The sequence below is a fragment of the Uranotaenia lowii genome, unplaced genomic scaffold (genome assembly GCF_029784155.1).
Source record: "Uranotaenia lowii strain MFRU-FL unplaced genomic scaffold, ASM2978415v1 HiC_scaffold_386, whole genome shotgun sequence".
Taxonomy (NCBI): Eukaryota; Metazoa; Arthropoda; class Insecta; order Diptera; family Culicidae; genus Uranotaenia; species Uranotaenia lowii.
The window spans coordinates 20,417-37,601 of NW_026598296.1; the positions used below are offsets into that span (position 1 = coordinate 20,417).

The following is a 17,185-nucleotide window of genomic DNA, read 5'->3' on the forward strand; positions in this document are numbered from 1 at the left end:
CATCTTTGGCTTCATTTGTGAAGATCACTTTCAACTGCAAGTTTTCGTTAACCCCGAAACCTCCGTCAAGGGTAAGTTCAAGTTTCCCGAGTAGAAAAATATTGTGACAAACCCAATTATTTGTAAATAGTTATAAAACGATCTATGACTTGTTGAGAAAACTACAAATGACATCGAAAAAAAAATTCACTAATTGTATATTGCAAAACTACAGTATATTGAATGTGGCTTTAAATTATATTACTGTTTAGAACTGTTAAATCAGTTGAATGTTCGAGATTCTTACAAATTTTTATTGAACAATCTGTTTCAGTTAGAGTTTCTCAAAACTCCTCACTAAGCCGAATTGCCGCATTTATAGAGGTTTACGAAAACTGAATAAAACAAAAGTAGAGGTGATATTTACAAAATTTGTAAAGCAATGTTCTGTTAACAGAAGAAGCTTAATGAAAATCGCAACAACGAAATATACCATTAAGTCAATAAATCCTAAAACTTTCCTTTCTATGAAAAATTTAGTCACACTCGAGAAATGTCTTCCTTTCGAAATATCTAACTAAACTTGGATATCAAACTAGCCCTTTTATCGCCCACTGGAAGAGGCAGTTGAGGAAAAAATATATTTGGCTTCGAGATGATGCATTTTCCTGCAAATTTAGTACAATTTCTAACAAAGAGCGTTGGTTGACATAATGATGATTCTTGACAAACAATCTAAATTATCCGAGTCTGTTTAGTACGAATAGCTTAACTTTTCCTGTTCTGTTGTTAAGTTATTTTTTTTATTATTATTATTTTGGTTATATTCCGAACCATTTTTTGAATATCGCACGTGTAATTGATTTTATCCATGGGTAAAATAAACCAAACGTGAATTCGTCACATCAAAATCAAAACATTAAATGAATTCACTCACACAGACATACGATATTTGACATTCCATAAAACGACAAGAAAATAAAAATGACTTTCGTTTTCATCAAGATAGTACTGTTCTTTTACCATTCAAAATTCGTTTTGGTGGAGTGGAAAAGCATTGAAATCGATATATAAGTTTAGTTACTGCGAAATTATTTCTTATTTACTTAGCATCGGTAAAGGAACATTAAAATGAACCTTATTAAAATTATAGTTTTTTGATGAAACCATTTAGTAAACTTATTACTTTCGAAATATGGTTTTAACAAAACTTTGAATCAAAGAATTTGGTTGAATGTCAAAGGTGAAAAAATTTCAGAAGCAAAGAGAAATAGATTTGAAACATACATTTTTGAAATATTCCAAATTCAGTGCAATTTTTCAACAATTTTTTTTCGAATAAAAGATTTTTAACTTGACATTTATCAAGCGCACTTGCTCTCGTGTACGGATTAAGATGGGGAAAAAAGTCTAAAAACATGGTCGCTTTTAAGGTTAATTTTCCAGCCCAAATTTATGCCATGCCATGAATTATGCCAAAATCTCGCGTGAGCTTTCATTACGTCGTATGAAACAAAATGTTAACAAACAGTTTTATTTCAAAAACAAAAATTGACTTAAACTAGTAGCAACTTCTTTCCATTTAGAATATTTGTAGCCTGGACAACATATTGTATATGTGAAATACAAATTTCAAAGTTGTTTTGATAACTTTTGAAGCAATTTTCTGTGAATTTTCAAGATGTTTCATACGACGTAATGAAAGCTCACGCGAAATGGTCATTATAGTTGTTTTTTTTTACATTTCTCACGCACATTTGAGCAGGGAAAAATACCCGATCGACAAACACGGTCGTTTCTGAGGTTATTTTTCCAAAAATTTATTAATTTTAGTGAAACTACCAGCATTATATCACGAACACTTCCAGCGGCAAAAAGGATTTAAGAACTTATCAATACATTTATCACATTTAAATATTATTCAATATATGTCAATAACTAATTTCACTCCTCAAACCTATCTAGGTACGAGTCTAGAAACAGTTAAGATAAATTAGAATTCAAGTTTTTCATGGAGTTATATATAGTTTGTCTTTTTGGTCGCAGTCAACCTTTCAGATTAAGACGAACAATTCCGAACTCAATGAATTATTTATAACAGACATTATAATTTCCATACTGTTACTCAGCCGGATAAATTAATTTTGAAATCAAAACTGAATCTCAAAATTAATTGGCTGAACTAAGGACCGCTATAACGTTGCGTTTGTATTTTTTTTTTCATCTCAATCGATCAACAGTCATTGTTTGTATAACATTCATCTCTTATTATGATACAGTAAATTAAAGTAAACAATTAACATTGAAGACAAAAACGATAATAAAAATATTTGAGATAGAATTTCAAATACTTATAGGTGATTCAATCAAGACGGTTTTCATTTGGCTTGTTAATTATCAAATGTAATTTTTTTTCTTGATGAAGCACAGTAGTTTCACGATGCCCCGACAGATGGCGTATGATTCTGGGCGACTTATAGTTGTATGGATTCAAGCGCCACTGATCAGTCTGGGTATCTGGTGTCTGCGCTTTAGATCACAGTATGCTTTGAGTAGATTTCATTGTTTTCGAAATGTCTTCCGATAAAGTTTTGTTCCAAAATGAAAAACTCAAATTATCCGTATCAAAATTCGGTCACTTGAAAGGGCCAGCTGAGAGCACCGACGAGTCAAAGGACACGTACGTCATCCACAAGTACACCTGGCAAACGGCCAACCACTTCCAGCTGGAAGTGATCACCCTCGATGCCGCCATAGTTAGTTTGCAAATTCCCAACCGGAATTTGGAGCAGGAGGAAACTATCCTGGGCTGTGGAGATCTGCGAGCCTATCAGTACTACCATGATCAGAAGCTCACATCTTCGGTTCAATCAGCGGTGCTGCGGAAATGTACCGAGCTTCGGCAACGAATATGGACCACGTTCGTTAGCGGGCCGGAAGTGATATTCATCAATGTTTTGCGGGATCGAGAAAGAAACTTGATCATGCGTGTGCGGTTCCAGGTGACGTTCAACAACTTCGTTAAAATTGGCTACGAGATAGTGAGCGATCGTATTCAATCGTTGGAGCTCAATCATCGATTTGTGCTGAATTTAGGCGGGTATAAGGCTGCGTCTTGCGGGACCTACGACCATGTGGTGCAAGCGGACGCTATTGGATTCTATCCGGTGAAAAAGGATCACTTCCGGCAAGGCCCCGGGAAAAATATGAGTGAAGATTTAGCTGATTTAAGGGTAGCTCAACATGTGGGAATGGCAATCTACGGATCGGACAAGGAAGGATTCAACGGGCTGTACAGGCTGAGAAATGTGGCTGAAGAAGAGTTTAATTTGCGATTGATACATGTGAGGACGGGACGAGTTTTGGAGGTATATTCTGATTTCGAGTGGATGCGTCTATCGTCTTTGAATGACCTACCGGATCCTTGCGGAACCATTGTGCCATTTTATGCTTGTATGGGGGTAAAGGATATTGCCCAAATATTTGACTTTAGAGGACTAGTGGACGGAATTGTGCACACTATTGAAGGAGATGATGTGGAACCTTCGGAATCTTCGCCTTCAATTTCATCGGGAACTATTGACGAATCTGAAATACGGGTGCTAATAGACGATGTGCTGTTAAGGAATATTGAACACAAGGTTCGTGAGCTGAGAGAAGCGCGTATTTTGAGACCTCACGAAGCTAGACGAATTCTCGCAGATCTTCTGATGATAAGTCTGGATAAAGTTAGCGAATCGACAACGGATTCGATGAAGGATGTTATAATTGGAAATATGGTTGAAAGCCTCGTCACTCGTACAATGGATGGTGAATTAGCTCAAACGGTGATCGATGAACTCATCGATGGTGTTGTATGCTCGATAAGCCCTAGTCAACTTAGTGCAATCCAATCTCAAACAACCGTAGGATCACCTGTACAAAAAACAGCTTCCTTAGAAGAGGAAGAAGAGCCCCTGGAGCCGCTCCATGAATACGAGAAACATTCCGGTCTGCTTTTACAATTTTCAAAGACGCCATTCCTGAAGCCATGCAATGCGAAAAGTATCTTTTCCAAAATCAATCACCACCGCAATACGGGAATGTTGTTCCAGAACAGTGTCCTTTTGAAGTTTGGCCTCTGTAAAATGCCCTCCAACTGAGCCAATTAATAAATCTCCTTTACCATTGAATAAGAAATATATTTGAAAATGTTTACCAGAACTTTGTTAACCTTTGTTCGGCATATTGATTGAAGGCTTTTCCCCATTCCGCAAATAAAGCACAGATATCGCATATTGAGTTTGGTTCGAAACTCGGTTTGGCAGAGCTTTTCAATATTGAACGTATCCTAAGCAAATATTGAAAAGCGCATATTGAGCGGAAATGCGGCATTTTCCTGTACACAATCGCTCGAAATGAAGACCCGGAACGCTTTGAACTAGAGTGGGATTATGTGTGCAAGTTTCGGCATGCAACGAAAACCAATCATAGAGTAGTACAACTTCTATTCTCAATCTACAACACATCATCATCATCATCGCCACCGCCATCATCGTGCTCTATTGATGAAATCCGATCCGGTTGCCTGTATCAATATCGGTGTAGAACGGGAATGTTAGAATTGGAATCGCTTTTGTATACTAACTGGTGAGAGGGAACACAATAAATTATTCGATTTGTCCTCGCGGCGTGTTTCGTTCTCCAACACTTTCCCATACTAAAGTCTAGAGCTCTCGATCCGGATTGCGGCAATGATATTTCTACTTGGTAGCCCTCACCACCACCACGTGATTCTGTGAATCCAAACAGGGCAGACAACCGACGCACATCGATTTCGGAATGCAAATCATTACTACTATTGTTCCGGCCGGTCTTGGTCCTGGAGCTACGTAAGCTCGATTAGTCGAAATTTTGGGATGTCTATTTATACATAATTTATAACAGATTTTCAAAAAACTAAATTTTGTAATTGCTTACCTTTATTGTCTAGCAAACGTACAATGTTCGGTATGTGTACAATTTTCTGTTTAGCTAAAATTGATTTCGAACAGTGTTAATATAGGAGCGACTTTCAGTGTAAAAGTGGCGTCACTGGTTCTCGTAAAGTGTAAAATATAATATAATAAATATTATAAATATTAATATTACTCCATTAACTGTAAAACCTAAAAGTGAAACGTTCGGTCTAGGGACGAATGCCTCCTGTGGAGTTAAAATACCTTTAAAATAAAAAAAATAAAAAATAAATAAATAAATAAATAAATATCGTTATTTTTAAGCTCACCTATTTTTAAATTTCTGCAGATGTGAAATTTTTATAAAGGAAATCAATTTCTGTGTCCGCTAGCTTCAAAATAAGGCCATTTTGATAAAAATTTGGGCCACCCAGGCTCTAGGGAAGGAATAAACGAAGTGCCCTGCCAGTAATTGCTATCCTGGGTGAGATAGGATCGCCCATCACCACCAGCATGTTGCAAAAAAATGAGAAAATTTATGTTACCAACTGCATGTTCCCTAGGTTGACCCAACTAAAGGGTTTGACCTAGAATCAAAATCTTTGGGCTGAACGTCCTTAGCTGAACCATGCCGATTTTTAGCTCATTTGGTTAACCCAAGGGGTCGCTGAACGTGGCTCAACGACCTTCGATCATTTCTTTTGGCTCTAACTTTTATGCACATACACCGATTGCTCTACACATTTTGTTTTCCTAATCTTGACATAATTTAAAACATTTTAATTCAAGAATGTATGATGATACGAGCAACGTCAAAAAAGTTATTAAGGATAGAAGGGAGACATGTAAAACTAATTGTGCATTTTTACACGTATCTTTTTGAGCGCTATTTTGAATGTTCCCGTTAACTGCCGAATGTTCATTCGCAGAGTCGCAATTTTTTTGCAAGTTAGCTTATCTTAATACCTTTCATAGTAAATTCACAGAACTTACTTATCTATCTTAGTTTTATTATACAATCTTTTAAAAAAAATCCATTTTTTAATGAATACGTAAATTTAAAATCCGTACCCTTACAATAGCTTTAATTTGAAATCTAAAATCTGAAACCGGAACTTCTAATCAGATAACGGAGCAAGGAATACGATTCCAAAAAAAACCTGTCGTGTGTGAAAATGTCAAAAAATTACTTACTGCAATGTGCAGGATTTGAAACCGACCGCAATCTCCGGATTTCTAGGCCAACGCATTTCCGACTACACATCCCGATCAGGAGAGCATATCAAAATAATAACTCAAACGTATCTCACCAAGATATTTACATCTGATTCAGTTATAATTAAGTACTCCAAATATTCGATTTTAAGTTTCTCTAATCTGAATCATATCTTGTTCTGATTGACAAACTTGAATGGGGTTGAGCTCATATTCAATGATCAAGATTTTTTTTCGGATTGTTTTAAAATAAAATGATTATATCTTATTTTGATATACGTACAACTTTTTCTGAAACACGGACATCGAAGTCAACGGCTCAAACCTTACATTAACGAGTTTCGCTCAACAGATTCATAATATTGAATCAAATATTTGGGGAACCATAAATGGGACATGGTTTTATCAAATAATGTGGTTTATTGACCTTTCACTAGAAAATTTTCTCGAAGCACTCATATCTTGATAAGTTATAATTTTGATAGGTTTTGTTCTGTTCAATATCAAACTATGCTATCTGAACCAGATATAATCTTGATAGGAGCATATCAAAAACTGATATAATTTAGCTATGATCGTATAGATTTTTTGATATAATTTGAGATATTTTAACATCCTACGAGTACTGAATTATAACTCATTTAGATAGAAAAAAATAAGTATCAAAATATCTCATTTTGATATAATTTTGTTTTTCCCTTCTGATCGGGATCTCATCATGATATTAAAACTTCATCGTGATAAATCGTGTTCAGTGGATGTGCAATTTTGCGATCGTGCTTGCAAATTTTGTATCAGCATTTTAATTTTATGAAAGTTGACGATTAAAGCAAACGGATGAAATAAAATAATAAAGGTAGGTTTTGAAAAAACAACGTTGGACAGAAACCTCACTAACATTTTCCTTTCAAAAATAACAGGATTACTCTCCCCTAAACTAAAAAAAACCCTCCGGATAATTACCCGGCGACAACACACATCTTATAAAATATGACTTAAGTTGTCAATCGATGTTAAAATCTCTGAACATCGTATAAGACTGCAACACATCTCGCATAAAGGGTGACATAAATCGACATTCCATCGTCAGATTGCTTCGAGTCATACAAGAGTACAAAACACCTCGCATAAAAGCTGACTTAAATCGCCAAACCATCGACAGATTGCTTCAAGTCGTACAAGAGTTCGGCACACCTCGCATAAAGGGTGACTTAGATCGCCAATTCATCGTCAGATTGCTTCAAGTCGTACAAGAACTGTCAATCCTCCCATGATCGTAAATGCGCATGAATCGAATCCTTTAATGTAACGTCCAAAACGACGCCAATGCGACATAAAGTACCAAAGTATTTCTAACATCGCAAATGACATCACATATGATGTTGTCGATGTCGTAAACCAGAAAATAACGAAAACATGTACGTATATTGCCTCCACTTTTGGTAGGTATATGCTTTTTTCTAACGTCATGTACGATGATTTGTGTCGACATAGACGTACGTATATCTTTTGATATACCTACCACATTGTGGGCTGGGCGCTCGGTAGCTCTCACTGTCCAATTGATCGTTCTTTTCGTAGATGGAGCATATTATCCACTCCTCCAGTAGCCGTTCTGTGTGACAGATCCGCACCGTCAACCGGTGTAGGCTATCGGCCAACTTGTCCGGACCCATTTTGATGCGTTCAGCTGCGATGCCATCCTTCCTAGTCGACTTGTTACTATTCAGTTGGCGAATGGCTTTCTTAACTTCACTCATCGTTGGGAGTAACTCCAGCTCGTCATTGGCTACGCCGGCGATTCATCTTTCGCCACCGTCTTGATCATCTGTATGTTCTGGTGTTCATCGAAGTACTGCTTCCACCTTTTGATCACCTCACGATTGTCCGTCGGGATGCCTCCGTCCATATCCCGGCACATTTCGGCTTGCGTCACGAAGCCGTCGCAAGATGCGTTGAGTTTCTGATAGAACTTTCGTGTTTCTTGGAAACGATGCACTACTGCCGCCGCGAGGCGTTCTCTTCGTACATTGCCCTCCATCCAACACTCCTCGTCGAACCAGTCATTCAGTCGAGTTTGTTCTACATGCCCGATGACGTTCTCCGCTGTTGATGGCTGTCTTGATGGTCCCAACAGTCCTCGAAAAGGGCGTCGTGAAGCTGGCCCTCTGCCGGTTGCTTCAGTCGTGCGATATTTATTAACCGAGGCGGATGTCGATTTCGTATGCTATACACTACAGAGAGTTTTGTGCGCATCTTCACCATCACCCACCACATAGTGACCTGACTCGATGTTGGCGCCTCGGCTGGATCTGACGTCGATGATGTCCAAGGAGTGCCGGATGTCTATCAGAACGTAGTCTAAATATCTGTGATTGCGTTTGGGTTTGGTACGGTGATCTCCAGGTGTACTTGTGTAGACGGCGGTGCTGAAAAATGGTACTACGTACGGTCATTCGTTGGAGGCGGCAAAATCTATTAGTCCGAGGCCGTTTTCTTTAATCAGCTAGTGCTCACTGAACCTTCCAATTGTCGGTTTGAATTCTTCTTTTTGGCCGACCTGAGCGTTAAAATCGCCAATGACGATCTTGATATCATGTTTTAGGCATTGGTCGTAAATACGTTCCAGCTGCGCTTAGAATTCTTCCTTGTCGTCACCGGTACTTTCGAGGTGAGGGCCGTGCATGTTGATGATGAAAAACCGGCCCTTGACCGGCACATTCCTGGATCGATCGGCCACCACCCCATCACGCGCTTTCCCATGCCCATCACTAAAAAGCTGTTCCAAGCTCGTGTGCGCTTCCGCATATCTGGTAGATGACATGTCCATCTTGGTACGGTCGTACCGTGGAGCCCTTCCAGTATACCTCCTGCAGCGTTACGATGTCAAATTTGCGGCTCTTGGATTCGTTGGAGAGCACGTGGCACAGTGAGGCAGACCTGACCAATCGATGATCAAAACCTCAAAACTTTTTCAAATCAAATCCTACTGGTTTGAAGTCTTCTGAAAAGTTGTTCATCTGATCAAAATCTTTTATTTGATGTAACTTTTTTTCATCTAGATGTTGTGAAATTGGATCTAGATCACTTTATTTAGCTGATTTTCCTTATAAACATGGAAGCTACTCACTCGATCGGCATGAAAATTTCCATGTGCGGGTTTTTTATAACCTTTACTAAGTTAAATGATGTTTTGAGATCTCTCCCTTTATAAGAATGGGGGGCTGCTATACAAATGTTACCTGAATATCTGCACAATTCTTGAATTAATAATACAAATGGATCCAAATTTATCGTTAGAGAAATGCATGTTACACAACTGGTAGGAACTTGACAAGGAACAAATCAAGGAAATTGAATCAAATTTGACCTCTGAGGATTTCTAGTTATGAAAAATCGTTTATTATGATGACTTAAAGATCATTCCATCTATTAAACGAATTCTTCCATACAAATTAAATATAAAATTTATGTATTACTCGAGAATTCAGCAAGGAAGCCGAACTCAAGTTGGGCATTAGGTGGCCAATTTTCTTAGAGACGAAGATTCCGCAGAAAATAAACTCAAAAATTATTGATACACTAATAGTAACTAAACTCAAAGCAAGATAAACTAGCGTAGAAAAAGATAGCTACATATATTTATGACAAATTTAACATAGGTTATTATGTTATTCCAGGCCTTGTGACTGCTCTCATGGAGCATTTAAAAAATGTTTCGTCTCCGGAACATTTTAAACAAACCTCGGGAAAAAAAACTTCATAAAAAAAATCAACCAAACTTACTTTAAACCTCTGAAAAAAACACGTGCACGATGTCAGAGCTCAGTAACAGAACAAATAAGTTCAGATAAATAAGCCATAAACTCATATTGGTACCTTATATACATAAGTAGCTAATGGATGAAGTAGGCTGTTGCTTAAAATAACAGCAATAAAACATGTTGCATTTTTTTTTAAATATCCAACCATTCAGTGTGTAAATAATTTTTATTTTTATTTTGAGTAAAACTCGAAGATATAGTTTTTTTAAATCTTTTGAACGAATGTTGTGAAGACATTTTAAAGAAAAAAATGTTGAATAAAAAATTAAGTTAGTTAACAGATACCAAGCATCCGACCGGAAAGGATTTGAGAATGTTATAGAGAGTTTATACTCCAAAGAATCTTATCTGGTAGGCTGTAGATAAAAAAAACTTTTTAAAACCGAAAAAAGTATTATCAAAATAACTTAGAGAAAAATAAGTTTTGAAAAAAATGAATGAGCTAAATTTCAAATTCGAATGAGTTCAAGTTTTTCTAGCAAAAACCATTATCAAAAGCCATCCCAAAAGTACGAAATTGTCCAAAAACATGTTTTACTAAAACGTCAATAACTTTTGAATTGGCAAAAAGTGGCAACTAGTTTTTGTTTTGTTGGATAGCTGAGACTTCCATTCAAATGTTTGACGTTGCTCTTTTGGGTTCCGAACACCACCAGGACATTGTTGCCCAGTACTTTTCGATATATGTAGTTTTCGAAGCTGTTATAAGGGAATTTGTCAGCATTGCAAAAAATTGTGTATGCAACTCGTTGCAAAACTTGATTTTTGCTACTTGTTGCATAAATAATTGTTTTATTCATATTTAAATACCCTTGTTTTTCATTGGGTCACTGGGATTATAAACACAGGGTATCATTCATTCCTCTTGATAATAGAAACAGACTTGATACAGAAACAGACTGGTTTAAGAAACATAGCAACAAAACTTAATGATATTTTGATGAAAAAAAAACTTAACCCCTTAATTATCAACCAATGGCAAACAAAAAAAAACACCCTACACTTTTCAAATGCGCTGTTATTATGTTTGCTGATTAATTTCATCAGGATTGTTAAAAAATGCTTTTTTTAAATTACCCGATTTTGTCTTTGACCGTAATTTCTAACCCTAAAATGTATCATGGGGGTGACAAAATCGGGAATTAACTGTACTGCTTAAAGCAGAGTTCAGCAAATAATTCAATATATTTTTACAATTTTAGCTCGTATACTTACATAATAACATCTTTCGTTAACAGTCGTTATGCTACAGGAGTCTGTAGTAAACCCAGTGAATTCGAGCAGATTATTTTAATTATTCTAAATGATTGTATCCCATTTACCCGAAAACTTTCGCCCATAATGACAAATACCCAAAAATCAAACCCGAGAATGAACCATTTCTCAGAAAAAAAAATTCCCCAGAATGCACCATTTACCAGAATTTTTTCCCCAAAATGAACCATTTTCCATAATCTTTTTCTCCAGAAAGGAACATTTCCCAGAATAGAACAACCCAGATTTCTTCCTCTAGTTTTTTTAAAATTTTTATAGTGAATTCTTGTAAATTTTATATGATTGGAATTTTAATTTTTCAAAATGATTTTTTATTTAATGAAACCACAGATTTGTAAGTTTCCAACTAAATTTATTTTAGAATCAGTATTGTGTTTTGTTTGGGTACCTACTTGATTTAATTTAATGCTTACCATGGACCTTCAAAAAAACCGTTTTGGTATCCGACTCTGAATTGAAAATAATTGAAATTCTGGTGATTTACCTTCTATATTCTATACCTTCGAAACTCAACTTTTAATCTTGAATTTAGGGCATGCCTCTGTTCATCCTCCTCATGTCTGTATCACCGGATTTCGTCATCACTTTACTCGGAAACCGATATTTGGGCGCTTCGAATCGTATATGCTTGGCAAATTTCGCGTCTGAGAGCCTACACACGTAACTACATCACTATCCTATCAGTGATCCTATAGTTTTGAAAGGACGCGCTTCTCTACGAATACCTTCATACATACATAGGTACCTTTAGATAAAACCCACCCATTCGATCGGAAACGCTGGTTTAGAAAATGGAAAATTTCGCCGCAAGCGAGCTTAGTTTCAGAGAATGAAAAAAAAACGCCAACATCCGGTTTTAAACAATAGGAATCAACATTTGCACAATTTCGTTTGCTGTAAGTTAACGGCAGTTCGGTAGCCAAAATTTCGATGGCTTCCAACTGCAAATCCTGTGATATTTTTCAAATGTTTTAGCCACCGGAAATTGTTTTATTGCTTTTGTTTGAAGAACAATTCCAATAACCCAAGTGGTGGAAATTTGTCCGTCCACCAACTCACTTTTAGGAAGCGATATTCAAATCTAATAAAATAAGCGTATTTGCCAGCAGGATGCCGCATTTTGTGTCGTCGTCGTTTAATCAAGTGACGATTTAGCTATCACGCAAAGCCCCCGATTCTAAACTGCGGGATTATTCCATTATATTTGCACAATTGTGTACACTTGTTGTGTCACCCCTTTTTTTTTGGTGAAACTAGATCGATGCAGGGCGCGATATCACTTGAATTTCGTCAAAGGAAACTTTTCTCTCCCTGTTCCCGGGAACAATCGTTTCGCTCCCATGCGGTGAAAATTAGATTTTCTTGGTTCCGCCGCTGAGTGCCGCTGTTGAGATCCACGGATATAGTTATATTTGCAACCGGACGCCCTAAGTACTCTTGAGGGTATGGTGATATCTCTGTTTGGAATCCAGCGAGGAGAGGCAACTTGAATACAGGATTCCTTTCCCGGGCGTGCACCCGGGAAATCAAATCAAAATCGTATCAGCGTGTCACAGAGACGAAAACATGTTCCGCAAATGAAATTTTTCTAATTTCAGGATCTGATGTTCCGAAGAAACAACATCAACAAATACCTTTTGCCGTTGCCGTCGTTTTTCTTGCGCCACAAACAAAGTGTGGGCACGTGGCCACCGAACGGATATTATTGGGTGTGAATTGCCACACCGAACGGATCGGTATCACATTCCCGGATGTTTTCCTGGCCGGGTTTTTTTTGTTTTGTTCTTTTTCGGGATAAAACATCCTGTTTACATCACCAGAGCAAACATTCAATAAATGTCTATCTTCGAACAGTGGGTTTGGCTAAGAAATTAATTACGAGTGTTGGCACGTGACCGAGTGTTTGATATTAATAGCATGGTCCAGTTCACCTGCCACGTGCTGGGAAAGTTGCGTTCTTTGATAGGTATGTACCTACGTGTTTGATATTTGGTTCGTTTTTCTTTTGTCTGCTGCTTTCTTAAGCCCGGTTTACAGTTCTTGTGAACTCGAACTCGAACGTGAACGTGAACTCACCACAGTGAAAAAATATTCCGCAGTGAAATGTCAAATCGGTCAAATCTTCAAAATTAGCAAGAGGTTTGTTCAACGACAGGTAGAAATTGGTTTCGATCGGTAAATGACAGATCATTCAACCAATGTTTTGATCGATACTTGTCGAAACTCAAATTTAAATTCAATTTTCTCAAAAAAAATATTGTTCTTCTTCAAAACATATTCAGCTTTGAAAACCGATTGATTTAATAAAATAATCCAAAAGTTCTTATCTTTTAATACAGTGAATTGAAATTAAATTTTATGAATTGAAAGTACTCTCAAAAAGTATTTATCGATCAAGGAGTAATAACGAGCTTTAGCGATTCGTTTCTTTTGAAAAATTTATTGAAAGGACGAATAGAACTTCTACAAAATAGCCATTTTTTGTTCTTGATTAAAAATTGACAAACAAAAATTTCAAAATTACTTTTAATTAGTGAAACAATTGAAAAGGTTTTTATTTAATTAAAATGCATCAGAACACTTTGGTTCGTTAATTTTTCTGCTTTTCAGTTCTCCTTAAAACACATTATTTTTGAATGATTTCATAAATTTTGTAATTATTTCCATACCTTTTCTGAAGCACACATTTGAACAAAGCGGAATCTGTTTTTTTTTTTATTTCAATGGACTCTGGCCATTCGATGATCCTCATTTACATTTATTCGTTGAGAAGCTCTTCCAACAGACAGGTACATTTATTCGTCGAGAAACTCTTCCAACAGGTGCTATTAAATGATGCCCAAGCGGGTTTTAAAGTTTAAAAAAATATCATATGCGTTCCATTTCAAACTCGTAGTATTTTAAGCCTTTAATTGCCTTCAAATGTGCTTGCAAATTAAAAAAAAAACTAATTTTTATGGAGCAAAAATTTTTCCGTCATCGGTGAAAAATGTTTTCAGAATGCACATTGCCATTCGGACGTGAAAATGAACGTGGAATTTATATTCACCACTCTTGTTCGGTTTCCGTTTTCACGTTCGCTCAGTGCGTCTACACTTCGAGCGGAATTGCAGTGAACGCGGAAAAAATATTCCGCAGTGAAAATCGGGGGAAATGGAATAAAACAAATTTTAAAGGGTATTGAACAAGGAAATCAGTTCAAAAATATTCTATCAACCATTCCGCATCTATTCCACCCAGTTTCGCAGCCATGAAATGCAGCATAGTCGAGTTTTTGAGAAATATAAGTATTTCCATTTTCACGTTCGAAAGAACTGTAAATGCACCTTTAGTTGGAAAATTTTGTTTCAGAAAGCATCTAGCACTTACTTAGCATGCTCTGCTCAATGACAACTAAGGTTTACCGATACAGATTTCGATTTCAATCTTTTTGAATTGATACATATATGTAAATCACTAGCTGACCCGGTAAACTTCGTTTTACCTGTTACTTAATAAATCGTTAGAGAATGTTTAATTCATCTACACATCTTTAACTTCTGAGGGGTCATGAATCAGTTATTTATCATGAAAATCGTCTTCAAGTTGTTCGAGGTGTGTCCCATTTCTAGTTGATTTCGTATGGGAGCCCCCCTTCCCTAAAAAGTAAGATTCTTGAAACTATTATACAAACCATCTATGGCTCGAAAAACTCCCAGACACCAAATATCACTTCATTCCGACCGTCCATTTATACGTGATGTTGTTACAAAGAAAACGCCTCCATTTTTATATATATAAAAAAAAAATAAAATACCATGAAATGGATCAGATTGGGAAAGCTTTTGGACTGAACTTGTTTCTATAACATGCCAACATTATTTGGTATGGTCTTTTTTTTCACAGTATATTAAGGCTTGCCAGATTGTTTTCAAAAAAAGCGGGACATTTTGAGAAAAAAAATGTATGCATAAGTACAAAATCCTTTTTTAAGAACAAAATCCTATAGATCGATAGCGGATGCATAGCTCAGTTCGAATAACATCTGCTTTCCGAGTCAACGTTATGCTTTCAAATCCAGGAGGAAACATCGAACAAAGTTGAAGCTTTTCAATGCCCTTCCGTTGGTAGAAAAGTGCGAATGACACGAAGAAGTTTAAAAAACATTGACTGAAACTAAAATTAAATCAATAATGAAAAAAAATTATCAGCATTACAAGTGGTTTTTTGTCAAGATTTTTTTTTATTCTTACCATACTTGCGATTGAATGTCATGAATCAGCTCAATTTTGTTTTTATACATATTTAATTCATATGTTCAATGTATGTATTCATTGATTTTCTATGGAATGTACTTGAGCTTAAAATTTCTGGTTTGTGAAAAAAGTTTCATTATATTTATTTGCATACATTTTTCTTCACTGAAAACGTCATATAAGCTTCTTTTCAAGATTGAGAAGATCTCAAATTTATAAAAATCAAATGAACCATTCTCCAAAACCATTTAAGTGCGAAATCAGTCTGTCATTTTTAGTTATCTACCACTAGCACTGGATAATCCAAAATGAGATCTTTTTGGTAATATTTTTCTAAATACTGAAAAGCTATAAGTTTCGTCATACAGCAAATAGCTATTTATGCAACAAGCTGCAAAAAGTGGGATTTTTTCAGCACGAGTCGTAAATTTATCCAATGAGAGTTGCCGAGTTGTATAATTACGTCGAGTGCTAAAAGAATCGAGTTTTGCAACGAATTGCATACACAATTTTATGCAAATTCGAAAAATTCCCTTGAAAATTCATTTTTTAACCATATCATAACAAATAACAATATGTGGTCCACCATGTCAACGACTGAAAATTTATGATCAAATAGGTCGTGATATACTTTTCGACACTGAATTCAGGGCTGAAATGTAGCTTTTTTCGATACTGTTTTCAGTGTTCAATTATTCCCTTTTCAACAATGAATTTCATAAACAATATTTTGAATAAGAAACATCGCTGATTTACATCTGATTTCCACCAGTTTCAAAAATAGAAGAATAGTGTGAGTCATATGGCGTGTTACAATATGATACTGTCACATACTCAAATGGAGCTTGATTAAGAAAAATGTATAACAAATGACATATTTTTAAATAAAAACCAGTTAACAACTTAAAATGAAATGTCTTGATTGATAGATTGAAATCTGACATTAAAAGGAATTGCATAATTGCATTTCCAAAGAAGTAAGTGTTCAAAGAAAAGGCAAGCATCTTATTCGTAAGATGTGCAGTTTTGATAAAGCAATTAAACCAAATGTAGGCAAACTTGATTTTGGATTGAAAACTTAGTTGAAAAAAAGCGGGACAATTCGAGTAAAAAGCGAGACGGCGGGACATGTCCCGCTTTTGCGGGACGGATGGCAACCCTTTAAACTCATGAGGCATCATGACTCAGTTGCCACCCTACTGAAGTTGGTAATTTCAAAAAGAATTTGAAACAAACCTGCTTTGAGAGTGTGGGATACACATAAAATAGTAATGCTTTATTAAACATCTCCAATAACGTGAACTGGCAACACACTTTGCCAGCATTCATAGATGCACTACGTTCGTCTCTTTCTCTCGTTCTTTATCTCCCTCTGTCGAACACTTCTCGTCTGTCACTTGGCTCAACGGTCAACGGTCGTCCACTTCCTTGGTAAGCGCGAGCCGAATAAGACGACGTAAGACATCGAGATCAACATCGTCGAACAAGCTCCCTGAAAGACGCGACCTTCGGTCCCACATTTTGGCGATCCGTGCCAGTTAATGAAAATATTTTTTTTTCCGAGAACCGTGAAGAATATGAAGCTTTTGTTTTGGTGAACTATGATGTAAGTATTCATTGAAATGGACAGTTTGGAATTGAGGTCGCTGTTATGTTTTTGAAAGTGAAATTTAGTGCTCGGTTGCCTAGCGATGACAAAAAAACAATGATTGTGCGATTG

General features: G+C 36.3%; 1 protein-coding gene across 1 annotated transcript; it reads left to right on the top strand.

The window, feature by feature from the left end:
* Positions 1-2,520: 2,520 nt before the first annotated feature.
* On the top strand, positions 2,521-4,608 carry LOC129760046 (uncharacterized). Its single transcript, XM_055757623.1, has one exon. The coding sequence runs from the start codon at positions 2,553-2,555 to the stop codon at positions 4,119-4,121; it is 1,569 nt and encodes a 522-aa protein (XP_055613598.1). The 5' UTR covers positions 2,521-2,552; the 3' UTR covers positions 4,122-4,608.
* Positions 4,609-17,185: the final 12,577 nt, after the last annotated feature.